The sequence below is a fragment of the Phocoena phocoena genome, chromosome 20 (genome assembly GCF_963924675.1).
Source record: "Phocoena phocoena chromosome 20, mPhoPho1.1, whole genome shotgun sequence".
Taxonomy (NCBI): domain Eukaryota; kingdom Metazoa; phylum Chordata; class Mammalia; order Artiodactyla; family Phocoenidae; genus Phocoena; species Phocoena phocoena.
The window spans coordinates 35,906,851-35,926,656 of NC_089238.1; the positions used below are offsets into that span (position 1 = coordinate 35,906,851).

The 19,806-nt window shown below is 40.4% G+C and overlaps 1 protein-coding gene across 1 annotated transcript in view; it reads right to left on the minus strand.

Moving 5' to 3' along the window:
- Positions 1-18,616, minus strand: part of CDH8 (cadherin 8) — a 369,599-nt gene extending 350,983 nt beyond the window's left edge. Inside the window, exon 1 of the mRNA XM_065898690.1 lies at positions 18,365-18,616. Within this exon, the coding sequence (XP_065754762.1) occupies positions 18,365-18,616 (252 nt within the window). The remainder of the gene's footprint in view (positions 1-18,364) is intronic.
- Positions 18,617-19,806: the final 1,190 nt, after the last annotated feature.

Sequence of the window (19,806 nt, forward strand, 5' to 3'; positions counted from 1 at the left end):
TTGCATTCTTCCTTCTTATGCAAAATTTCAAAAGGGTGGGGTTGATTAGGGTGTGTGAAGGCTCTCTGGCGGTCTCCTAATCTTGAGGAACTTCTCTGGTCCCTGTAACCTGGCCTCAGGTGGTTTCGTGGCTGCTCCTCCCTTGATTAGCAACTGTTCAAATCTGCCCTTTGGAACTCAGGGAAGGTCATGGAGGTTGGAGTCTTGCCTACAAGAAGTGGGGGACAAAAGGGCCCACAGGGCCCCTGCTCGGCATCACAGTTAGAGTTCATCAAATAACAACTCATTCTGGATGGAATTTTCACTTCATCTCGTTTACTTGGGATTTCTGGGTTAGGACGGCGAGATGGGTTAACAAGAATCCGGGGGATAATTTAAGCCTTGGAATTTGGTTAATCCAAGGTGACGTGAGCATAATACAGTGGGGTGTGTGTGTGTGTGTGTGTGTGTGTGTGTGTGTGTGTGTGTGTGTGTGTGTGTGTGTGTATCAACATGTTGTATTTCTTTTCAAAAAGTTACCCAGTGAGACAAATAGCCTGAGGTAAATACATAAACTATACATTCTGCCATTCTGCTTTTGACTGGAGGCTTAACTTGTCACGGATAATGATTTACATAGTGATCATCTCTCTTCCTGACTAGAAAGTTGCACTAGCTTCAAGCTATGTGCTCTGCTAAGAGTCATGAGGAGAGAAATCCTTCCTATCTCAAGCTGGTTTGATTGTTCATTCCTTTCCAGGGTTGATGTGAGATCTGGATGACATACATGAACTGGTAGCAATGCTATTGCTAAGATGAGTGGATATGATAGAAAAAAAAATAGGTAAAGTTGCTTTGAAGAGTGGATAGCCCACTATTGAATATTTCTACCTTATTTCTTCAGAGCGAATGTTGATGTCATCCTGAAACAGGAGCAGGACCCTGCAGGGTCCTCCCAGGTACAAAGGACTTTCTGTGTCCCCCCGTTCCTTGTTTTTAGAAAAAAAAGGCTTCAGTCCCCTAGGCTTTCCCTGAGTTCCAAAGAGCAGGCTCAAGCAGTTAATGATTAGGACACAAGAGTCACAAGACTCCTAGTTCCTCCTGAAGGGATAGGGATAAGAATCTGATGCATATCTTTGAATTATTCTATGGAAACTATGACCACCACCCCCAGACGGAGGATGGTGACTACATTCTGACCACAAGCACATAGACCCCCAACTGGTTGGAACCTGAAGGTTGAGATTCAGGAAATATCACCCTGTTACCTCACCACCAACCAATCAGAAGGTCCATGAGCAGATCATGCATCCTAAGACCCCTCCCCTAACACGGCCTTTAAAATCCTGTGCCTGAAAGTTACTGGGGAGTTCGAGTCTTCTGAGCACAAGCTGCCCGTTCTCCATGCGTGGCCATTGCAATAAACCTTTCTCTGCTCCAAACTCTGACCTTTCCGTTTGTTTGGCCTCACTGTGCATCGGGCACACCAATTTGGGTCGGACAACAATACACAGTCCTTGCCTCCGTCTTAATTATCTCAGCAAAGGCTCTGGCACATAGGATTTTCCCAATAAATATTGCTTAATAAATATATTAATCTACTTTTACCCAATAATCTGTCAGCACTTCAGGATAACATGTTAATCAATTGTATTGATTTTGAAAATAGAAAGTAAATAATTCTGTGAAACATCACATTAGTTTCTAAATTCTGTGTTTGTGTGTGTGTGTGTGTGTGTGTGTGTGTGCGCGTGTTTGAAGAAATGATAGGATGTGGATAGTTTACCCAAGAATTTCAACTATGTTAGGGGAGATTATAAATAAGGAAAGTTCAAGGGCAAAATTTGATGGTAAATATACTTATGTCTGAGATTTGATTCCACAACTTTCAGCTGGCTGACCTTATACAAATTATACAACCTCATTAAGTCTGTTTACGTCTACAGACTGAAAGGTATTACAGTATGTACCTCACATGGATTTTGTGACCGTTAAATGAGACAGGCCATAGTGTTTATTCTAGTGCTGGCAAAAAGTGTTCAAAATGTTATTCACTGTTACGACTAACAGCAACGAGATTCCTTATTTTCTTTGAGAGTTCTATAGGATGGATATTGTAATACCCATGATACAATATAGTCTAGAGATGAACTTCTTGTAAAATATCTCATTTTCATAAAAATAAAATCAGTACAAAACTGAGGCAAATTTATAAGATAATACAACTCATCTTAGATAATAGATTTAACCAGCACTGTACCTAAAAACAAAATTATCAGAAACGTTTAGCACAATAATTATCCATTAGTAGGAAAGTTAATGTTTGTCTGAGAAGGTATGGGATTTTGGTGGTATGCATGTGTGGAAGGGGTGTAAAATGCTTACATAATTATGAATCTAAAGGTCCTTCTCTTCAGTATTTATAAAATGTGCCATTGAAGGTTAGATTCTATTTCAGTGAATTCCAGATACTAAAATAATGGAATGTTTTTTGCCTGTTCAAGAATTTGAAAATCAAGCTCTTTCAAAAATCCGCACACACAAAAAATAGCGATTTAGTAGCACTGTTACTGCAGTGTAATAGCTTTTATCAAGTAAGCTTTTAAATTAAAAAAAATTATTTTATTTATTTATTTTTGGTTGCGTTGGGTCTTTGTTGCTGTGCACAGGCTTTCTCTAGTTGTGGCGAGCAGGGGCTACTCTTTGTTGTGGTGTACAGGCTTCTCATTGTGATGGCTTCTCTCGTTGCACAGCATGGGCTCTAGGCGCACAGGCTTCAATAGTTGTGGTGTGTGGGCTTCAGTAGTTGTGGCGCATGGGCTTAGTTACTCCGTGGTATGTGGGATCTTCCCGGACCAGGGCTCGAACCCATGTCCCCTGCATTGGCAGGTGGATTCTTTAACCACTGCACCACCAGGGAAGCCCTCAAGTGTGTTTTAATAATGTTCTTTTCATGCAATCTCCTTACCAGGTGCTATAAATTTAATATTCCATTGTAATTTATATTATTATGATGATGGTGATTCTATATTTGTATGCCAATAATACTTTGTAATGCCTGATTGTATTTTTTTTTTCAGCAAATCATTTTTACTCCTATACAGCTCAAAAGAAAATAGTCTCTCTGACTAGTGTTCATCTGAGGGTGGTCTGCATCATGGTAGAACACAGCACTACTATGTTCCACATCACTCCCTGAGTGGTGGAAGTTGATAGTTGGTAAACATCTTCAACCCACCCTCTCACTTGACCTTCAGGTTTTTTTACTGTGCTTGTACTGTGACACTTTGAAGCATTGGAAATGTGTGCCTATCAACACGGAATGTGGGCATCCATCATCTCACTCTCAATTTTCTTCTTCTCCCTGAGTATCAAACAGTCACAGGTACGCATGTACTTTCATCCATGCCTTCAGAAGATAAAGCACTCATGTTAAAGAAGCACTGCTCCTTCTATTCCATGAGATGTATTCCTTCCTCAAGCTTGGTGTTATATTTGTTTAGATAACTCAATTCTCTACAATTAGAATTGTAGAGAAACAGAATGTTGGATCTCAGAGGGCCCTAGAGAGCCCTGAAGACATCCATGTCATTTTCCACATGAGTAACCTATGGCCATGGAATGTGGGGGCCTCATAATGCCCAGGGAATGACAATCAGAAAAAAAGCTTTAACTAATGACAAGAAGAGTCCAAAGTGTGGATGGCTTAAAACAGAAACAACTACCATTATATTTAGTCCCCTCTAAATGAATGAAGATAATCACATTGCGTGGGGAATCCTAGAGGGAAAAAATCCTGTGAGCTAATTTTCTAGATGAGGAAACTGAAGCTCAACAAGATTAAATGACACACAAGGCCACAAGCTGTAGTGTATGGTTGTTATGACAAGACGTAAAACCCAGCTTTGTCTAACTTCAAAGAGGAACTCCTTACCACAACACTTCAGGCTACTACAGTTCTCATTTAAAAAGAAAGGACCCTGTACTTTTGATAGAGGTCAGTGGAGGTGATGCAGGGTATGGTGAACTGAATAAGCTCTTCATCTCAGGGGATAAATATGGGAGAATAATAGGTTAGCCACTGTGGTTATAACAACAACAAAACAAGACAGAAATTAGACTGAAAACTTGCTAATGGTTTCAGATATTTGTGCTAAACATCACTTCCTAATTTTGTGTTGTGTCTCTATGTTCATATAAGGCAGTTTCCCTCCTAGAGCTGCAAACCCCAAATCTATGCCCCCTAAAAAGTTGATCTGCCTCCAACAATATACTTTAAATAGTAAATCGTAAAATAGAAAATACAAGTCCTTTAAGAGGAAGGAGGTTCAAATGAAAATCTGCATCCAGTCACATGAATGCTTAGCTTTCAGGGGAGCGAGAATGGAAACTAAACTCAACCCCTGACCCAATGGGTTAGAAAAGTTTTCCTTGTGCTGACGCTTTTATAAAATTCAAAAGAAAAAGCCAGAACCTTGTGGTGCTTACAGAGTAGCAGAATCCGAGGATTTTGCATTTGTAAAGGCTCTTCTAAGACTCCATTTCCAAACTGGGAATCCTTTCTTCAGCTAGCTCCAAAGTTCTCTCAGGAGAGAGGAGCCTTCAGATGCAGACTTTTCCTTCCTTATCACATCTCAGGGAGCAGTTTCCAGGCATGCTAATTGTCCTTGTAAATGTAACAAAGCTTCTCTGTCAGGTCACGGGATGAAATTGTATTCCAGGGCTTGAAATGCCAAGTGACACAGACCTGGTCCTCCTTTTCCCACCCAAATCCAGCCTGGTGAATATTCCTAAAGAAAGATTTGACTGCAATGACCTTCCTCAAATGTTAACGAAAGAATTCTCTAACATTCTTGCATTCATCGTTTCCTGGCCTGGACTATACATCATGGGGAACTTGGGGCACCAGGCTGTATAAAGGAACACAATCTTGGACAATGTGAAGCCAAGAGGTCACAAGGCAGTGCAGGCTTCTGAAAGCCTCATTCAATAACATCCCCTGGGAGGGTGACTATTGTTAATCCAAGTTCTCAGCCTGCATTTGGCAGCATTAAGTAGGGAAGTAATGTAGTCCTTGGATTTAAAAGAGACCACATAAATCAGGTGACTGGATGGTATACTTAAAAGGTATCCCATCCAGGCCTTTGCTAGCTCCTGGCAATGACGCGCAGCAGGATTTAGGAGTCCGAGTCTTAAGCAATCCACTTTGTGGTGCAACGTGGAACTGCAGTAGGAACCTCAACACTTCCTGATGGAGAGAAGTTACCACAGGGGGGTACCTCTCAAAGGACCGTGTGCAGGCAGTGTGATCATTAGAGCAAACACTGAACAAGGTGTCAGAGGCCCAGTTTCCATGTGGGTTGAATACCATCCCAGTTATCCTCCTTGGCTCCCTCGGCTACTGAGATAATCAAGGGAAGTATTTGGAAGAACAAACTGTGTTGTATAAAAGTTAAGAACTTTTTCTATATTCCATAAGAACGTATCCATGTGCAAGGAAACATATGGAAGAACCAAATAAAGTGAGTGAGGGGGCAGTGCAGTGTAGGCAGAAAGAAGCATAGATTGCAGAATCAGCTGGTTCTGCATTCCATTCCCCATTCTCCACTTTCTTGGCCATTCTAGGGCAGTAACTAAGTCTCTCTAAACCTAAAATTCTTTATCTGTTAAGAGGGCACAGGGGTGATATTAACAGCCCTCTCTCACAGGGTCCAAGTGAAGGCTAAATAAGATTCTGTACATCTGGAAGGCACTAGGTACTTAGGAAGTGTTATTTCCCTTGGTCCTACCTATACATATCCTTCAACTTCCACCTTGCCTACTCTTTCTTAAGCTGTTAAAATATATATTTATTCAAATATATTTGCGAAATGCAAAAACAGAAAACAACCTCAGCCTTCTCTATGGCCATTTTAGATTATTTTAATTAGTTGTATAAATTAAATTGTAAATGTAAATTCTAATAAAATGGCTTTTCTTCCAATGTTTCAAAAGCCCATTCCACAATTTTAGAGAGCTTTAGAAGACATAAATTGTCCAGAGGCTTACTCATAATCCTTTCCCACTTTCCCACTTCTTTTGTAAACTAGTGCCATGTTCCCTAAGTAGGAATGATGTGATGATTTTACTTAAAGACTCATTATTAAATTGTTATGCTCCATAACCAGTTTGAGGTAAAATCCCATGATTTAGTCTCTAGCATCAATTACTTGAAAGTGTATACCTTTAAAAGCCAAAATTGTGTCTCTGGAAAAGTTTAAAAGAAAGATCATCCTGTTTGTTGGTTCATTCAAATTGTTCTGACTTCATGCCCAGTCCTGCCAGCCACAGTTATTCAGCAAAAGCCATGTGTCAGAATCAAAACGCACTTCTTTTCAAAAAGCCAGACCTGTGTGATCAGAAATGCCATAAAAGTATGCATAAGCCCATCTGTCCAGGGACTGAAAGAAATTAGTCTGGGCCTAGTGAAAACCACTTAGTGGACCCCAAATCCTCTCCAGATGGCTTTTCTCCGCATGCACTCTCTGTCTCCTCTGCCTTACTTCTCTCTCTCAATCTTCACCTTCACCCAATCTTTCTTTTTTCCTCATTGTTTTGGATTCTTTGTGTTTCTGAAATTCTGTGTTTCTGCGAAAGTCACTCACTCTCTGTGTTTTGTGTCTGGGCTCCTCTCTTATGTCGTAACACTCACATGACTTCCTCTCTGTAATGGAGGATTTCTGTCTTACTGTCCATTTGCTGCTTGGCCCTATCTTTTGTGCCTCTTTTTTTTTTTTTTAAAGGGGGGGTTATTATTTTTTTTTTATAAACATTTATTTTTGACCACGTTGGGTCTTTGTTGCTGCACAAGGGCTTTTCTCTAGTTGCAGCGAGCAGGGGCTGCTCTTCATTGCGGTGCCTGGGCTTCTCACTGCGGTGGCTTCTCTTGTTGCGGAGCACGGGCTCTAGGTGCGCAGCCTTCAGTAGTTGTGGCACACGGGCTCAGTAGTTGTGGCTCACTGGCTCTAGAGCGCAGGCTCAGTAGTTGTGGCGCATGGGCTTAGTTGCTCCACAGCATGTGGGATCTTCCCGGACCAGGGCTTGAACTCGTGTCCCCTGAATTGGCAGGAGGACTCCCAACCACTGCGCCACCAGGGAAGTCCCTTTGTATCTCTTTGACCCTCTCTCATCACCTCATTCTGTGTGTGTGTACTTATGTGTTGGGGCAGGTGTGTCTCTATGTTTCTTGTTTGGTCTTTTAGCTTCAACTTGTGTCTTTCCTCCCACTTGTGGATGGAGGAATAACTGGAAACATTTAAATGCATTCCCGATAATTTACTTGGGATGTGGAATTTGGTTTCAGCTATAAAAAACTTAGACCTTTACAGCATGAGTGTAATGGCAGGAAAAGTGGAGAAGATGAGAGGAACAGTGGCTGTAATCAATAGGACCAACCATTGCAAATGACTAATGATTCCTGAAAGCACCTCACAAGGCTGATTACAAATGTCCCTGCAAAGTCAGGGTCAGATTCAGACGATGAGCTCTGCCAAAGCAACACTGCTCTAAGAGAAAAATAAAAGGACACACGCACACGTGCACACACACACACACACACACACACTCACAGAAGTACGACAAGAGGCAAACCGCAGTGAGAAATTCATTTATACTTTTGAGTTCCCAGAAGCACATAAAAAATAAAAGCAAAGAAAACTCCACTATAAATAAACCTGCCACATTCTAAATAAAGCCTCTGAGTGACTGGGGAGTCTGGCTTTCTTCAAGGAGTTACAGGATTTGGTCATTTTTAATAGCCATGTTTGCTTTTCACCAAATTACTTTTCCTCACAGAATCTGCTAAAGGCATGAGGGGGTTATTCTCAGTGGTCAAAGTGCACCAGTAACAAAGGACATGACCAGAACTGTCCAGAGGAAGGTCACCATGACAAGAGCTGGCAAGGAAGAGATGAAACAGAGAAGCACATATCCATTTGGAAAAAGATTCTTGGAGTTGCAAAAGGCACTGGGTGAGTCACTGGAGAGAGCTAAGTAAATTATAGATCCCACCTCTGGAGCCTCTGTAATATTGTCTACCAAGTGCACAGGGAATTGTTACTAAATTATTTAGCATTAACACAGTTAGTTAAATCAACTGGAGGGCACAAGCTTTCTGTCTTCTTTTAGCACCTGTCTATGTGTGCAAGATTTTCTTTTTCATCCCATTCAAGTATTCTGCTCTTCTTTCCACCGTTCTGGTGATTCTCAGTTCAAAGCAAACCCACAAAATTGCCCAGTTGCGGCAAAGCTTCCAGTGAGCTAACTTAATGCTACAGCTCTGGAGTAGTTAAGAACTCTGCCCAACTCAGAAAACAGCTAGAATCACTTCACTGTAGTCACCTAACCAATGAGAATTCGCTTCAGTTCCAACATCGCAATTGTCTTACCTGCAAAATGGAGACAACATCTATACATATATTTAACGCACAAAGCAATATGCCTTATAAATGCTCAGGAAAAATATTCTTCTCCTCCTGCTACTCCTTCAACATTTATCTCTTACTTTATCATCATAATCATCTTAAATGTGTATCTTTAAATGATAATGCCAGAAAGAAAGACACTGGGCTAGCCCCTACATTTGAAGAAGAACCCACAAATCACCTCGTACATGGTACCAGCCCTGCTCAGGCCCAGACTGTGACAGCTTCATCTCCCCATAAAGGAAATAAAACAGAGCCACCACATGCATTAGTCTTAAGGACATTTTTTCTTCTCTCAAGGGGTTTGTATCCACCTCTGTCTCTGACTACCAAAGCACAGAGAGACGCATGCAAAGAAAAAGGTGTAGTGGCTTTGCGATTGGATAGATATCACTAAATGTCTATTTACGTCTTACTAAACCTTTTACATCTAGTCTGGAGACCATACAGATATGTAGTCGGTTAACTTCAGTGAGTCTCACTTTTCTCATCTACAAATTGGGGTGGCAGCCTAGCACATTGAGCCCTTCCTGCACGGGGTTCAAACGTGACCATGTGCTGCGGAGATTACAGGAACAAGTTCAAAGATCACCACACCCGGGTTTGACTCCCGGCTTCAACACTTATTCACTTGTAAACTCTAAAGCAAACAACTCTTCCCTTCAGTGCCTCTCTCCAGATCTGGCACTGGGAATAATGGTACCTTCGTCAGGCGGTTGCCAGGAGGACTGAACGAGAAAACTTTATAAAGTGTCTACCATATAGTAAACATTTAATAGATATTTAAACCTCCTTTTCTCCCCTACTTTAATGTCTCTGGCTAACGTCATCAAGTTCACAGTCTCCACTAGATAGTCACAGCCAAAATAATAATAATAATAGTAATAATAATAATCTATACAATACAGCTAGGTTACTTTATTAGGATTAGAGAGAAATAGAAATATGCATCCAGTGTTTTATTCCCTGCTGTTCCCCCAATATTCCTCAGCCCTCCTGACCAGGCTCATTTGGATTCCGCTATTGTCTCCCACAGAAGCCCAGTGACATTTGATGGTCTGCAGATTTCAGAGCACATCTGCCACGCTGTGGTAAATACATGCAGCAGAAAAAGAAGCCCATGGATATGAGCAGGAAACAGCTCCTGTTAACTAATCAAGTTTGGGGAGGGGTGTTCCACAGACAGTAACCTCCCTCTGCTGTCACCTGCAAAACAGGGGAGTCCCATGTGCAAACTGGTGCCACAGCCTGCTGTGTCCAGCACTTATTACAGGGGTGCAAATGAGATAAGCAGCGGCTTCTACCCACAACCTTGCCTGGGGCTCTTGCAAACACCAGCTCCATGACTCTTTTCTTTAGCTGAGTGGTATTCAAAATTTACTCAAGCTGTCTGCAGAGAGCAAAAAGCATGACTTGCACTATCCCTGGATTAACTGATGATTGACTGATTTCTTTAAAAATATGTATTTTATGGTTTAATGTGCATAGGAATTACCTAGGGGCTATTGTGAAAATGCAGATTCTGATTCAATAAGAATGAAATTCTGCATTTCAAACTAGCTGTCAGGTGACAAGCTGCTGCTAATCTACAGACCCTCACTTTGATTAATAAGAATGTAGTGTATTTTAGTTCTCCTCCTAGATAAATCTTAGAAGATTCTTAAATGTTTTGAAATGGGAGTGAGGTAATAGCTGGTGCTAATGAGAAAACATACCTATATTTTAATGAAATATTCAGATCTTTGAATACTGACAACACTGTCTTTAATACATTTCAAAATATTCAAAGACTTAGTTAGGAAAAGGAATATATATAATCAAATTATGCCAAGGGGTGAGTGTGAGTGTGTGTCTGTGTGTGCGTGTGTGTGCGCACGCGCGTGCGAGTGATTTTAAGTTAACTATAATAGAAATAATATGTACAGATGAAAAATGATGAAATATTAAAGAAACTACTATGTAGAAAACATGAGATCCTGTAAATGCCAAATGAGATCCTGTAAATGCCATTAACGCTTTTTCTTAAATAACATAGTACCTTAAATAACATTTCTACACTATTCTTACAGAAATGTTAAAAGCAACATGCAGGCTGACTGCATTACTTGAAAACTCCAAAGATAGTTTCCAATTTCAAGGCCAAATACACAATCTTCATACGACAGTTTCCCATTTCAAGGCCAAGTACAAAATCTTCAATTTTTGGTTAATATGTGGTCTGTTCCATGGTAACGAAAGTCATTTAACATGCACACAACAGTGCAGCAAGACTGTGGCTGTTCCTTCTCTCTTCATCGTTTCATAAAAATGATTAAATATTGCTGGCACTTTAATTTATTAATTGATGAGACTGAACTTCCAAAGGTTTAACACAGGTGTGGTTTAAAAAGTAAAAAAATTCTATTAATATTTACCAACTGATTTCACATTAAATGATGGTCCCCGTGAATTTGCTATGAATAGATGGCATTGGTTTTAAAAAATTGAACAATATAACATTGTCATTTATTTTTCTCTCATTTTATTATATTTTACAACGTAGTAAAAGCAGAACCTAGAAAATAAAATGCAGAAAATTATAAAAAAAGATAATCCAACCATATATATTGGAAAAGAAGTTTTAGTATATTGGTATATTTCCTTTTATTGATTTGTGGTACCGTTATTAATATGAATTAATATCAGGCATTAACCTCTTATTTTGTTTGTTTGTTTTTTCATATTTATTTATTTTTTGGCTGCATTAGGTCTTAGTTGTGGCACGCGGGATCTTTCGTTGTGGCACATGGGCTCTTCGTTGCAGTGCGCGGGCTTCTCTCTAGTTGTGACACACAGGCTCATTAGTTGTGGCGCGCGGGCTTAGTTGCCCTGCGGCATGTGGGACCTTAGTTCCCTGACCAGGGGTCGAATTGATGTTCCCCTGCATTGCAAGATGGATTCTTAACCACTGGACTACCAGGGAAGTCCCCCCTTATTTTGTTTTTAATTAGGGCTACATGATTATTAGTTATTCATTAGATAGAATCATACATTTGGGATTTTTATAATCTTATGTTGTTTTCAACTGGGGAAATCTTTATATCAGAAAATAGTGGATAGTGGTTATAGATACGATTAGGATTCTCCTTACGTTAGTTTTTAAAATCAAGAGTATTGACTTTGTTTGTGAAAATTGTTGAATATGGATGATCAAGAGTGATAGGTACAAAGGAGTTGATTATTTTTGTTAATGTTTGATTATATTTTTTATGTACACATACATATCGTAATAGATACATGCCAGGTACTCTGTTCATATCACATATGCATTTTTAAATTAAATTCTACACCCATTTTATATCTTGCTTCTGATATTTATTCAGTTGCAATCATGTTTCCATGTTCTAAATTTTAACCATTTTTGGATGATTCATACTATTCTGCTATGTGATGCAAGGAAAGCCTTCCCAGTTGTGCAGCCTTTACGTTTGCCCAATTCTTCCCTCTGAGCTTTGGCTTCGTATTTGTGATAGGAATCAATTCTCTGCTTTCTTTCTTTTCCACATTGAATACCTTGGTACTATTTATTCATAAAATAGGGTGACATAATCTGGCTTTTTCACCCACAAACATATAACTACTAGCACTTTGCTTCAAGTGGGAAAAGTATCTGCCTCAATGAGATGACTCTTCAAGAGGACCGACAAAATGTGCAAGGCTCTTCTTGTAAGTCTGAAGGAATTTACTTTTCAAGGCATCTACAGAGATAAGCAGATTATACACACTCTCACTTGGCCCCTTGGTAAGGAACAAAGATACAATTTGGCTGTGCCCGAGAGCCTGTGTGACTTTCCCCTCCATCTACCTTCATAGCAGAGGTGAAAAAAAACAGTGAGAGTTTGGGGGCTACCAAGAGAAAGAATCAGGAGATGTCTTGGGATTTTACTCATGTACAAAGTCAGCTAATAGACTGCGTGCGTGAGTGCGTGTGTGTGTGTGTGCGCGCGCGCGCGTGTGTGTGTGTGTGTGTGTGTGTGTTGAGGGTTTCTGCTAACAAACATGACTAATGCTATTCCTTTTTTTTTTATATCAGCATCAAAAGACTTCCAACAGCTCTGGGATGCCTGTTATTTCTAAGCTGGGACACTGGGCAAAAGGCAGACAACCCTTGTTGTTTGGTCAGATTGAGACATGCGAGGCTGACTCGCATTCCTGCCAAATTACTGGTGCACAAGTCTCTGTCTGAGTAGGCAGAAGCTTCAGGAAACTGACAGCGAATTGTTCTCGCAAGGCCAAAGATACAATCTGGCTGTGGCTGCGTAGCCCAGTGCTCTTAACATGCAAACAGCTAGCAAAAATAATGGCATGTCAAGTGCAATTTTCTCACCAGCCGCTGACACCGTAAACTGTAATATAGTGTAATTATTTGGCACCCCGTGCCCTTCATACTAAACACCACCCAAATGATTTCCAAGTTACGGGGAAGAGGGGAGGTTAGAAGGTCAAATTTAAAGACAGAAAATGAGTCAGTACCTTGGAGGGAGAGAATTATAAATAGATGTGGCATCACCAGTGAGAGTTATATCCAAATAAGGAACTGCTCAGAAATCCAGGTAGGAGGGGAAAAGGGAGGAAAGAGAGCAGAGGAGTTTATGTAAGAAAGAGGATTTAGGATAGAACTCTGACCACCTGGAAAGCAAACCATTTTTTCCCAAAATAAAACAGTCTGAGGAACAGAGGATCACAGAACCACAGAACAAGAGCTAAAGGAACTTGGGTAGATAGGTTGCACACATTTTTTTTTTTTTTTATATTGCTTTCTTTTCCTGTTCCACAGGGATCTGTATCTTAAATATAATTCCATAATCCACTATACAATTACAAGTGAGGAAACTGCGCCCGAGAGACGTTGTGTGACTTTCTCTTCCAGTTCCTTTATAGCAGAGGGGAAAAAAGACAGAAGCCAGATTTCCAAGAGATCCTTGCCCATCTTTCTACCTAATTCAAAAGATCTCAGCCCTAGTTCTCTGTCTTCCAGTTACTCTGACCCTCTCTCAGCTCCTTAAATAGTCTTGTGCATATGCTATGTCCTCTGTGGGAATGCTGTCTTTTTTCAACCCTGCACCTTAGTTCATGGTTTTGGCATCTCAGCTCACAGGTGATTCCTTTAAGGAAGATTCCATCATCCCACCAAATAGACCAGCTTCCTCTATATGCTTCCAGCTTCCATAGACCCATGTTCCTTCACGTCAGAGTACTTATCTCAGTTTTAACATGGCATATGTCACATTATGATTATTTTCTTAACATCTGTCTACCCCTAGTAGCCCATTATGACAGAGGGCATGGATCTGTGTTTGCTCAGAACTGAGAATCCACTGGTAACAACACTTAAGAGATAGTAGGTGCCCAATAAATATTTGTGTAATGACTTGATCGATCACCCTCCTGACTCACAGCCAAGGGCTCTCATGATGGCATCAAGACGCCAGCCTTAAAGAACCCATGCACATTTCATCCCCAGGACAACATTTTTGTTTCGGTTACAAGACTTATGAAAAGCACCATGGGTTTTCCTTCTCTTCCTTTTCAAAACCAGACAAATAAGAATATAGGGTGAAGGGTCCCATGTACCACCTTATTCTCTTCCAGAATTGCCAGAGAAAGTCAACACAGGAGGTCCTGGGCAATGCAGAAATCTAAATATTTATGTGTGTATACAAACAGGCTCCAGACCACCTTGTACCACAGAGAGCTGGAGCCAGGAGCGGAGTCTGTTTAGCTGCTATTTGTTTTTCAAGAATTCAGAAAGATTTTTGGTCTAGTTTGTGACATAAGCGCAAATGTAAGCTTGCAGAAGAATTGGAAGATAATGGAATCCCCAGCCTGAATTGCTTCATGCCACTAGTAAGGGGGACAGCCTCCAGAGAGAAGACTCTGCAGCCTTCATAAGGAGACTTGTTTTAACAAATTAACTTATCACTATTACTACCTCAAAGAAGGACTTTTAAAATCAATACATAGAAACAATGTTTAAACTACCCAGCAGGTCTCTAAAATAAACAACTGAAAAGGAGAACATGACAGTAATGTACTGCCCCTTTGGCTGAAAAATGCTATTTGTATTAAAGCTGATTGGGTTTATCTTATTTTATAAATTCCCCCATGATTTAGGTGAATTATTCATTCACTTATTCATGCAAAGTATTTATGAGCTCTCCCTATATGCAGGCAGTGTTCTAGGTTCTGGAGATATTCAGTGAAGAACAAAGGAGACAAAATCCTTTTCTTTGTAGAACTTACATTCTAGTAGGAGACAAATCATAAACATGATAAAGTATGGAGTATGTGAGACAGTGATCATCAGGAAGGAGAAAAAATAAAGCACAGTCAAAGGGTATGAAATATCAGAGATGGGACGCTTATATTTTAGACAGAATGGGGCAGAGAAGGCTCTGTAAGAATACAGATCTCAACTTCATTTTAATTCACTGAGAAACATAGAGGCTTATGCTACTTCTGATCAAGGGGACCCTCAGTCATCCCACCCTATTCCCACGACGTTGCATAAGCCGAAATCTATCCAGCAGGGGCACCTAACTTCCCACTCCATCCCACGCCATCAAGCTGAGTTACAGTTACCCTTCAAGACACACGGAAATATCAAACAACACCTCCATCCTAAGCAACCTGGGCTAATTGAAAGGGCCCCTCTTTAGGCTCCCAGAGTCCTGTGCTCACCTAGTGATGTAGTTGTCAGTTTGTCCATCTCTCCAAGTACACACACACACACACACACACACACACACACACACACACAATTAAGACTACAATCATGACTACAATTGCTACGTGCAGGCACTGTGCATAAATTATTCTCATCTACTTGTATTCATCTTATTTGGGTAACCCTTGAAGAGCTTTAGTTACTTTCCCAGGGTAAACATCCAGGAAGTGGCAAAGCCAATATTCAGACCTCTGCAGAGTCCATCTCTAAGGCTTAGTTCTTTCTCTGCATCTAGCTGCCTACCAATAGAGTAAAAACAGACAACAAAGGATGTAAGGGTATATGTGAAGCTCTGAAGAGCCAATCACTTAAAAGCTGGCTCTGCCCTTGAGCTTGAACTCAGTGTGCCAGGCCCGAGGCTCCCACCATGGTGACTCGCAGGAGGGCCTTTTACAGAGCAGGCGTGCTCACAAGTAACTAATGCTTCTCAGCCAGTTCCTGGGGAGAAGCTCAGCGATGAAGTGCTTTAGAGTCAGTCTTGGAAGAGCGTGCACAGAGATAAAACATTGTAAAGCACCCGTGGGCACCCTGATACGGATCCTCCCCACACTCGGCCTGACTCATAATCGGCAGCAGTCACCCGAAATGCATTCTGGGCTTTGCTACAACTCAAGATCCTCAAAGGCCAAGCTGTAATAATTCAGGAGCAATTTTCTTTAAGGGGAAATATATATGATTGGATATGTTTGCAGAAAAAGTTCTTCAGAAATAAGTTTAACTCGGATTTAACAATCGTTTGGGGATTGGCCATGTGAAGAGCAGCCATCAAGGATGAGAACCACTTTGGCCGTTTCAAAATCCTAGGGTTCACTAGCAACATTTCTGTCGTTCAAAGAGGCATGGATTTCTCAAGGATTACTAAGTCAAAAAAGGACAGTAAATGCCACATTGTTTGCCTCTCTCTCTGTTGCTACATTTAAAGAACGGAGACAAAATTACTCATTAGAGCCTGAGTCTAAAACAAACCCCAATTTAATTACTTTTTATATTCAGATGAAAATGGAAAGTTCTGGGGATAGCAAGTTTGTTTATATTACACCAGATACCATCAGTGTGGCAGACCTCCACAGAGTTCACTAATAGAAACAGGGAGAAAATATCCATCAATTATACATGTGTGCATGTACCGTATACCCAGAATTTCATACGGTATGAAAACGCCTTGCCTTAGCGCTGGCTAAAGAAGTTTTGAATTTCCAGAACGTAAGAATTTAAGAACTCTGCATTTTATACTCAATAATTCTTAAGTGCAAATTATAGTTTAAATACATGGTAACTAGTCACTAAGATGTAATAGGATACAGTGGATAAAATTATGGCCTTGGGAATCCCCAACCTGATTCAGATTCAGATCATTTACTAGCTCTACGATCTCGGTTTACTTTATTAACCCACCAAAGTCTCAATGTTTGCACTTAACAACAACAAAAAAAGATAATGTGGTCAAGAAGCCCCTATTCAAAACAGGCTGGGTCAGATGTTTTGGAACTGAGAAGTTTTCACATTTAGAAATGTATTAAGGTAGATAAACTGTATAGTAAACAAAACCTTCAGCAGAGTCTGGGGCAGCACCCTGTAATCAAACACAGTAACATTTCTGCTGGGAAATATATGTACAGTCACAGCAATGGGATGCACTACGACTATAAATAGCCTCCAGTCAGTTCTGCTACCTGAGTGTGTATCAAGCATATAAAAAAATTTTTTTTTGTATTTTGGACTTACAAAGAAAGGAATGTAGACCTGTTTTATACACGTATTGTTTGTATATATGTACATATGCACACGTATACACATATACATATACAGAGCGAGGCAGAGGGAGCTGCTGCTAAAATCAAACAGGACTGTGCCTACAAAGTGCCGTTATGAGACTGCTCAATACAAAACAGTATCGACCAGAATGTGAATTGCTTGAAGGCAGGGGTCAGTGTTTTGTTCATTGATATACCCCCATATGCCTAAAAAGGTACTTGGCTCAATAAATATTCTTTGAATGATTTCCCTTGTCCAAGTAGAACTACATGAAATGAAAAAGCATAATCCTTGGGGAGGCTCAATCTGCGTTGCAAGACAATGAGGTAGAAGCAGGAATGGAATCAGAAGTTCCTAGCGAGACACAAAGTGTTAACTCAAGTCTTGAAGATCCATATTTAATTCTTTTTTTTAAATCACTGCATCTGGGAAACGCATAATATTGGCATGATTCACTTCTGAATCTGACTTATCAGGAAAATCAGTCCTTGGCAGGCTCGTAATTGGAATTCTACCTATGATGATGGTGAGTGTTAAAATTAACAGAAGCTTATGAGCGATTCTGAGGAATAAACATGTATAGTCTTCAATAACCCACAGTGAAACTTTGAAAAGCAGGCAGCCCTTATCCACACAAGGAACATTTGTCTAACCTGCCAACAGCAACAAAACAAATGTAAATCCAGTCTAACACGTAGATGCACGTGCACGCGCGCGCACACACATACACCACACACGCGCACCACTAAGCTGAAATTTTGATTCTATACATTTGATTCCATCTGACAATGAATGCAACAGTTTCCTATTGCAAAATTTACTGAGTTACAGTAAGTACAAAGCACTGCTAAGCACCCACTCTGAGAATTTCCCTTTCCCCATCCTAGGTTAATAATTGAACCAACCAACAAACAACAAAAAGAAACATAAAAAGGAGAAAAATCTACCTGCAATTGGAGATACATGGCCTCAAACTAAAATGGAACAAAATAACATCTTAGGAATCCAGGTGGTAGAAATTCAAACTGAGCAAAAATGCATACCTCTTCCAAGCGCTATAAGTTACAGGAAAGGTTTGGCATGCAGATTTCTTGTGTGAAATGAGAACGAAAAAGCTTATTTGTGTATGCATTACACAAGTGTTATTAAAGCTATGATATAAAAGATGGGGAGGATGGGAGAGATGGGGAGGAAGAGCTTTCCAGAGAAGAGCAGTTCGTTTACATTTAAATTTGTTACCATGGGATTATTCATATTCCTAAAGAACCAAGAGGTAAACTAACTAACCATCTGGCCTAAAGTACTTACAGCTAAGTGTGGCAACAACTGTGACAAGCCTAATGTTAAAGGTCTAGGGATCAATAACAGATCCCGAAATTGGGACCTTAAAAACGAAGCTTACCCGGCCAACAAGGATCGGTTCAGGTCCAGAAAACTCTTCCAGGACGAACATTTGATTCCAAACCCAGCCTCTCTTGGAACGGTTCAAAATCCGCTGTTCTTCACTCAGCCTGTTTAGTTCCAAAGGGAATCCACTCATTAAAACTGGAGACTGATTCATCGGAGCCGTGTAAATGCAAGGGGGAAGAGTAATCCATAATATTATTAATGGAGTCCAGAGATCCAACAGCATTTCCGCTAGCCGTTCTGGCATGGTCCCCCCAGTTAAGCAAATCACCACGAAAATGAGACAATTATTTTGTTTGCCTCTGGTCTGCAGCCATCCAATTCATCATGCAGTGACGAGCATTTACTCACAGCTCTGCCACGTGTTTACAGCACGGGAAACAGACATCATCTAAGCAGCTTTTCTAAGACCACGATCCACTGGCTTTCCTTCTCATTGAAATTTCCTGCAAAAACAAGGAGGAAGAAAGATAAAGGTCCACTGCAACAGGTTTTAAAACAAAATCACTGGTTTTCAAAAGCATATACATGAACAATAGTAGGCATTTCCCAAACCCTTGAGTCAAGAAAGTGGACCTGAGGAATTAGAACAAGTAAGCTAACAGGTCTTTTTATATTGTGAGCTTTATTTAAATTTTCGTATTTATATTTGTATTTATGTTACTTATCAAAAACCGCTTCAAGTTCTCTTTTCCCTCCTTGCTTCTTTCCTTCCTCCCTCCCTCCCTTCCTTCCTGTCTTCTTTCTTGCCTCGCTTCCTTTTCTCTCTCCATTACTCCCACTCTCTCTTTTCTTATAGTCGTTTTGGTTGTAATGCAAGTTTGGGTGTTGCCAATACTTTCTTGTACTCTTGTAGAGATTGCAAGCCTCCTTCCTCCTTCCTTCCTTCCCCCTTCCTTCATTTCTTCCTCTCTTTCTTCCTTCCTCCCTCCCTCTCTCCCTTCCTTCCTTCCTTCTCTTCCCCTGCCCCTCTCCACCCTCCCAGTTTAAAAATAAGTTCTAGTTCACTTTAGGCTGAACTATGTGAATAAACTAGCCTGTAATGGGTACATTTTTTTAAAAAATTACAAATGAGAACAGGAAGGGAAATGACCCCAATTTTCACAGTCTTAGCTGCCGCAACCCATCAGAAGGGATTGTCCAGTTCAGGGCGCAGAATACAACTCTCTGCTAGGATGCTAATAAAGAGTGAATAAAATTAGAATGCTCCCGGAGAGAAATTCTGTAATGTCCAGCATGTATGTTATAATCAGGATGGTGTCAAGGCTCCCATTCCAAATGTACAGTTGAACAGGAGATTTAAATTATGAAAATCTCCTTTGGGAATGAAATACGGTAAAAATACAATTTTCAATTGTAGAGACTCAGAAAGGGGTGGACAAAAAAAAAAAAAAAAATCCCCATTACATGAGGTGTCAAATACATTTTTTTGCTTAC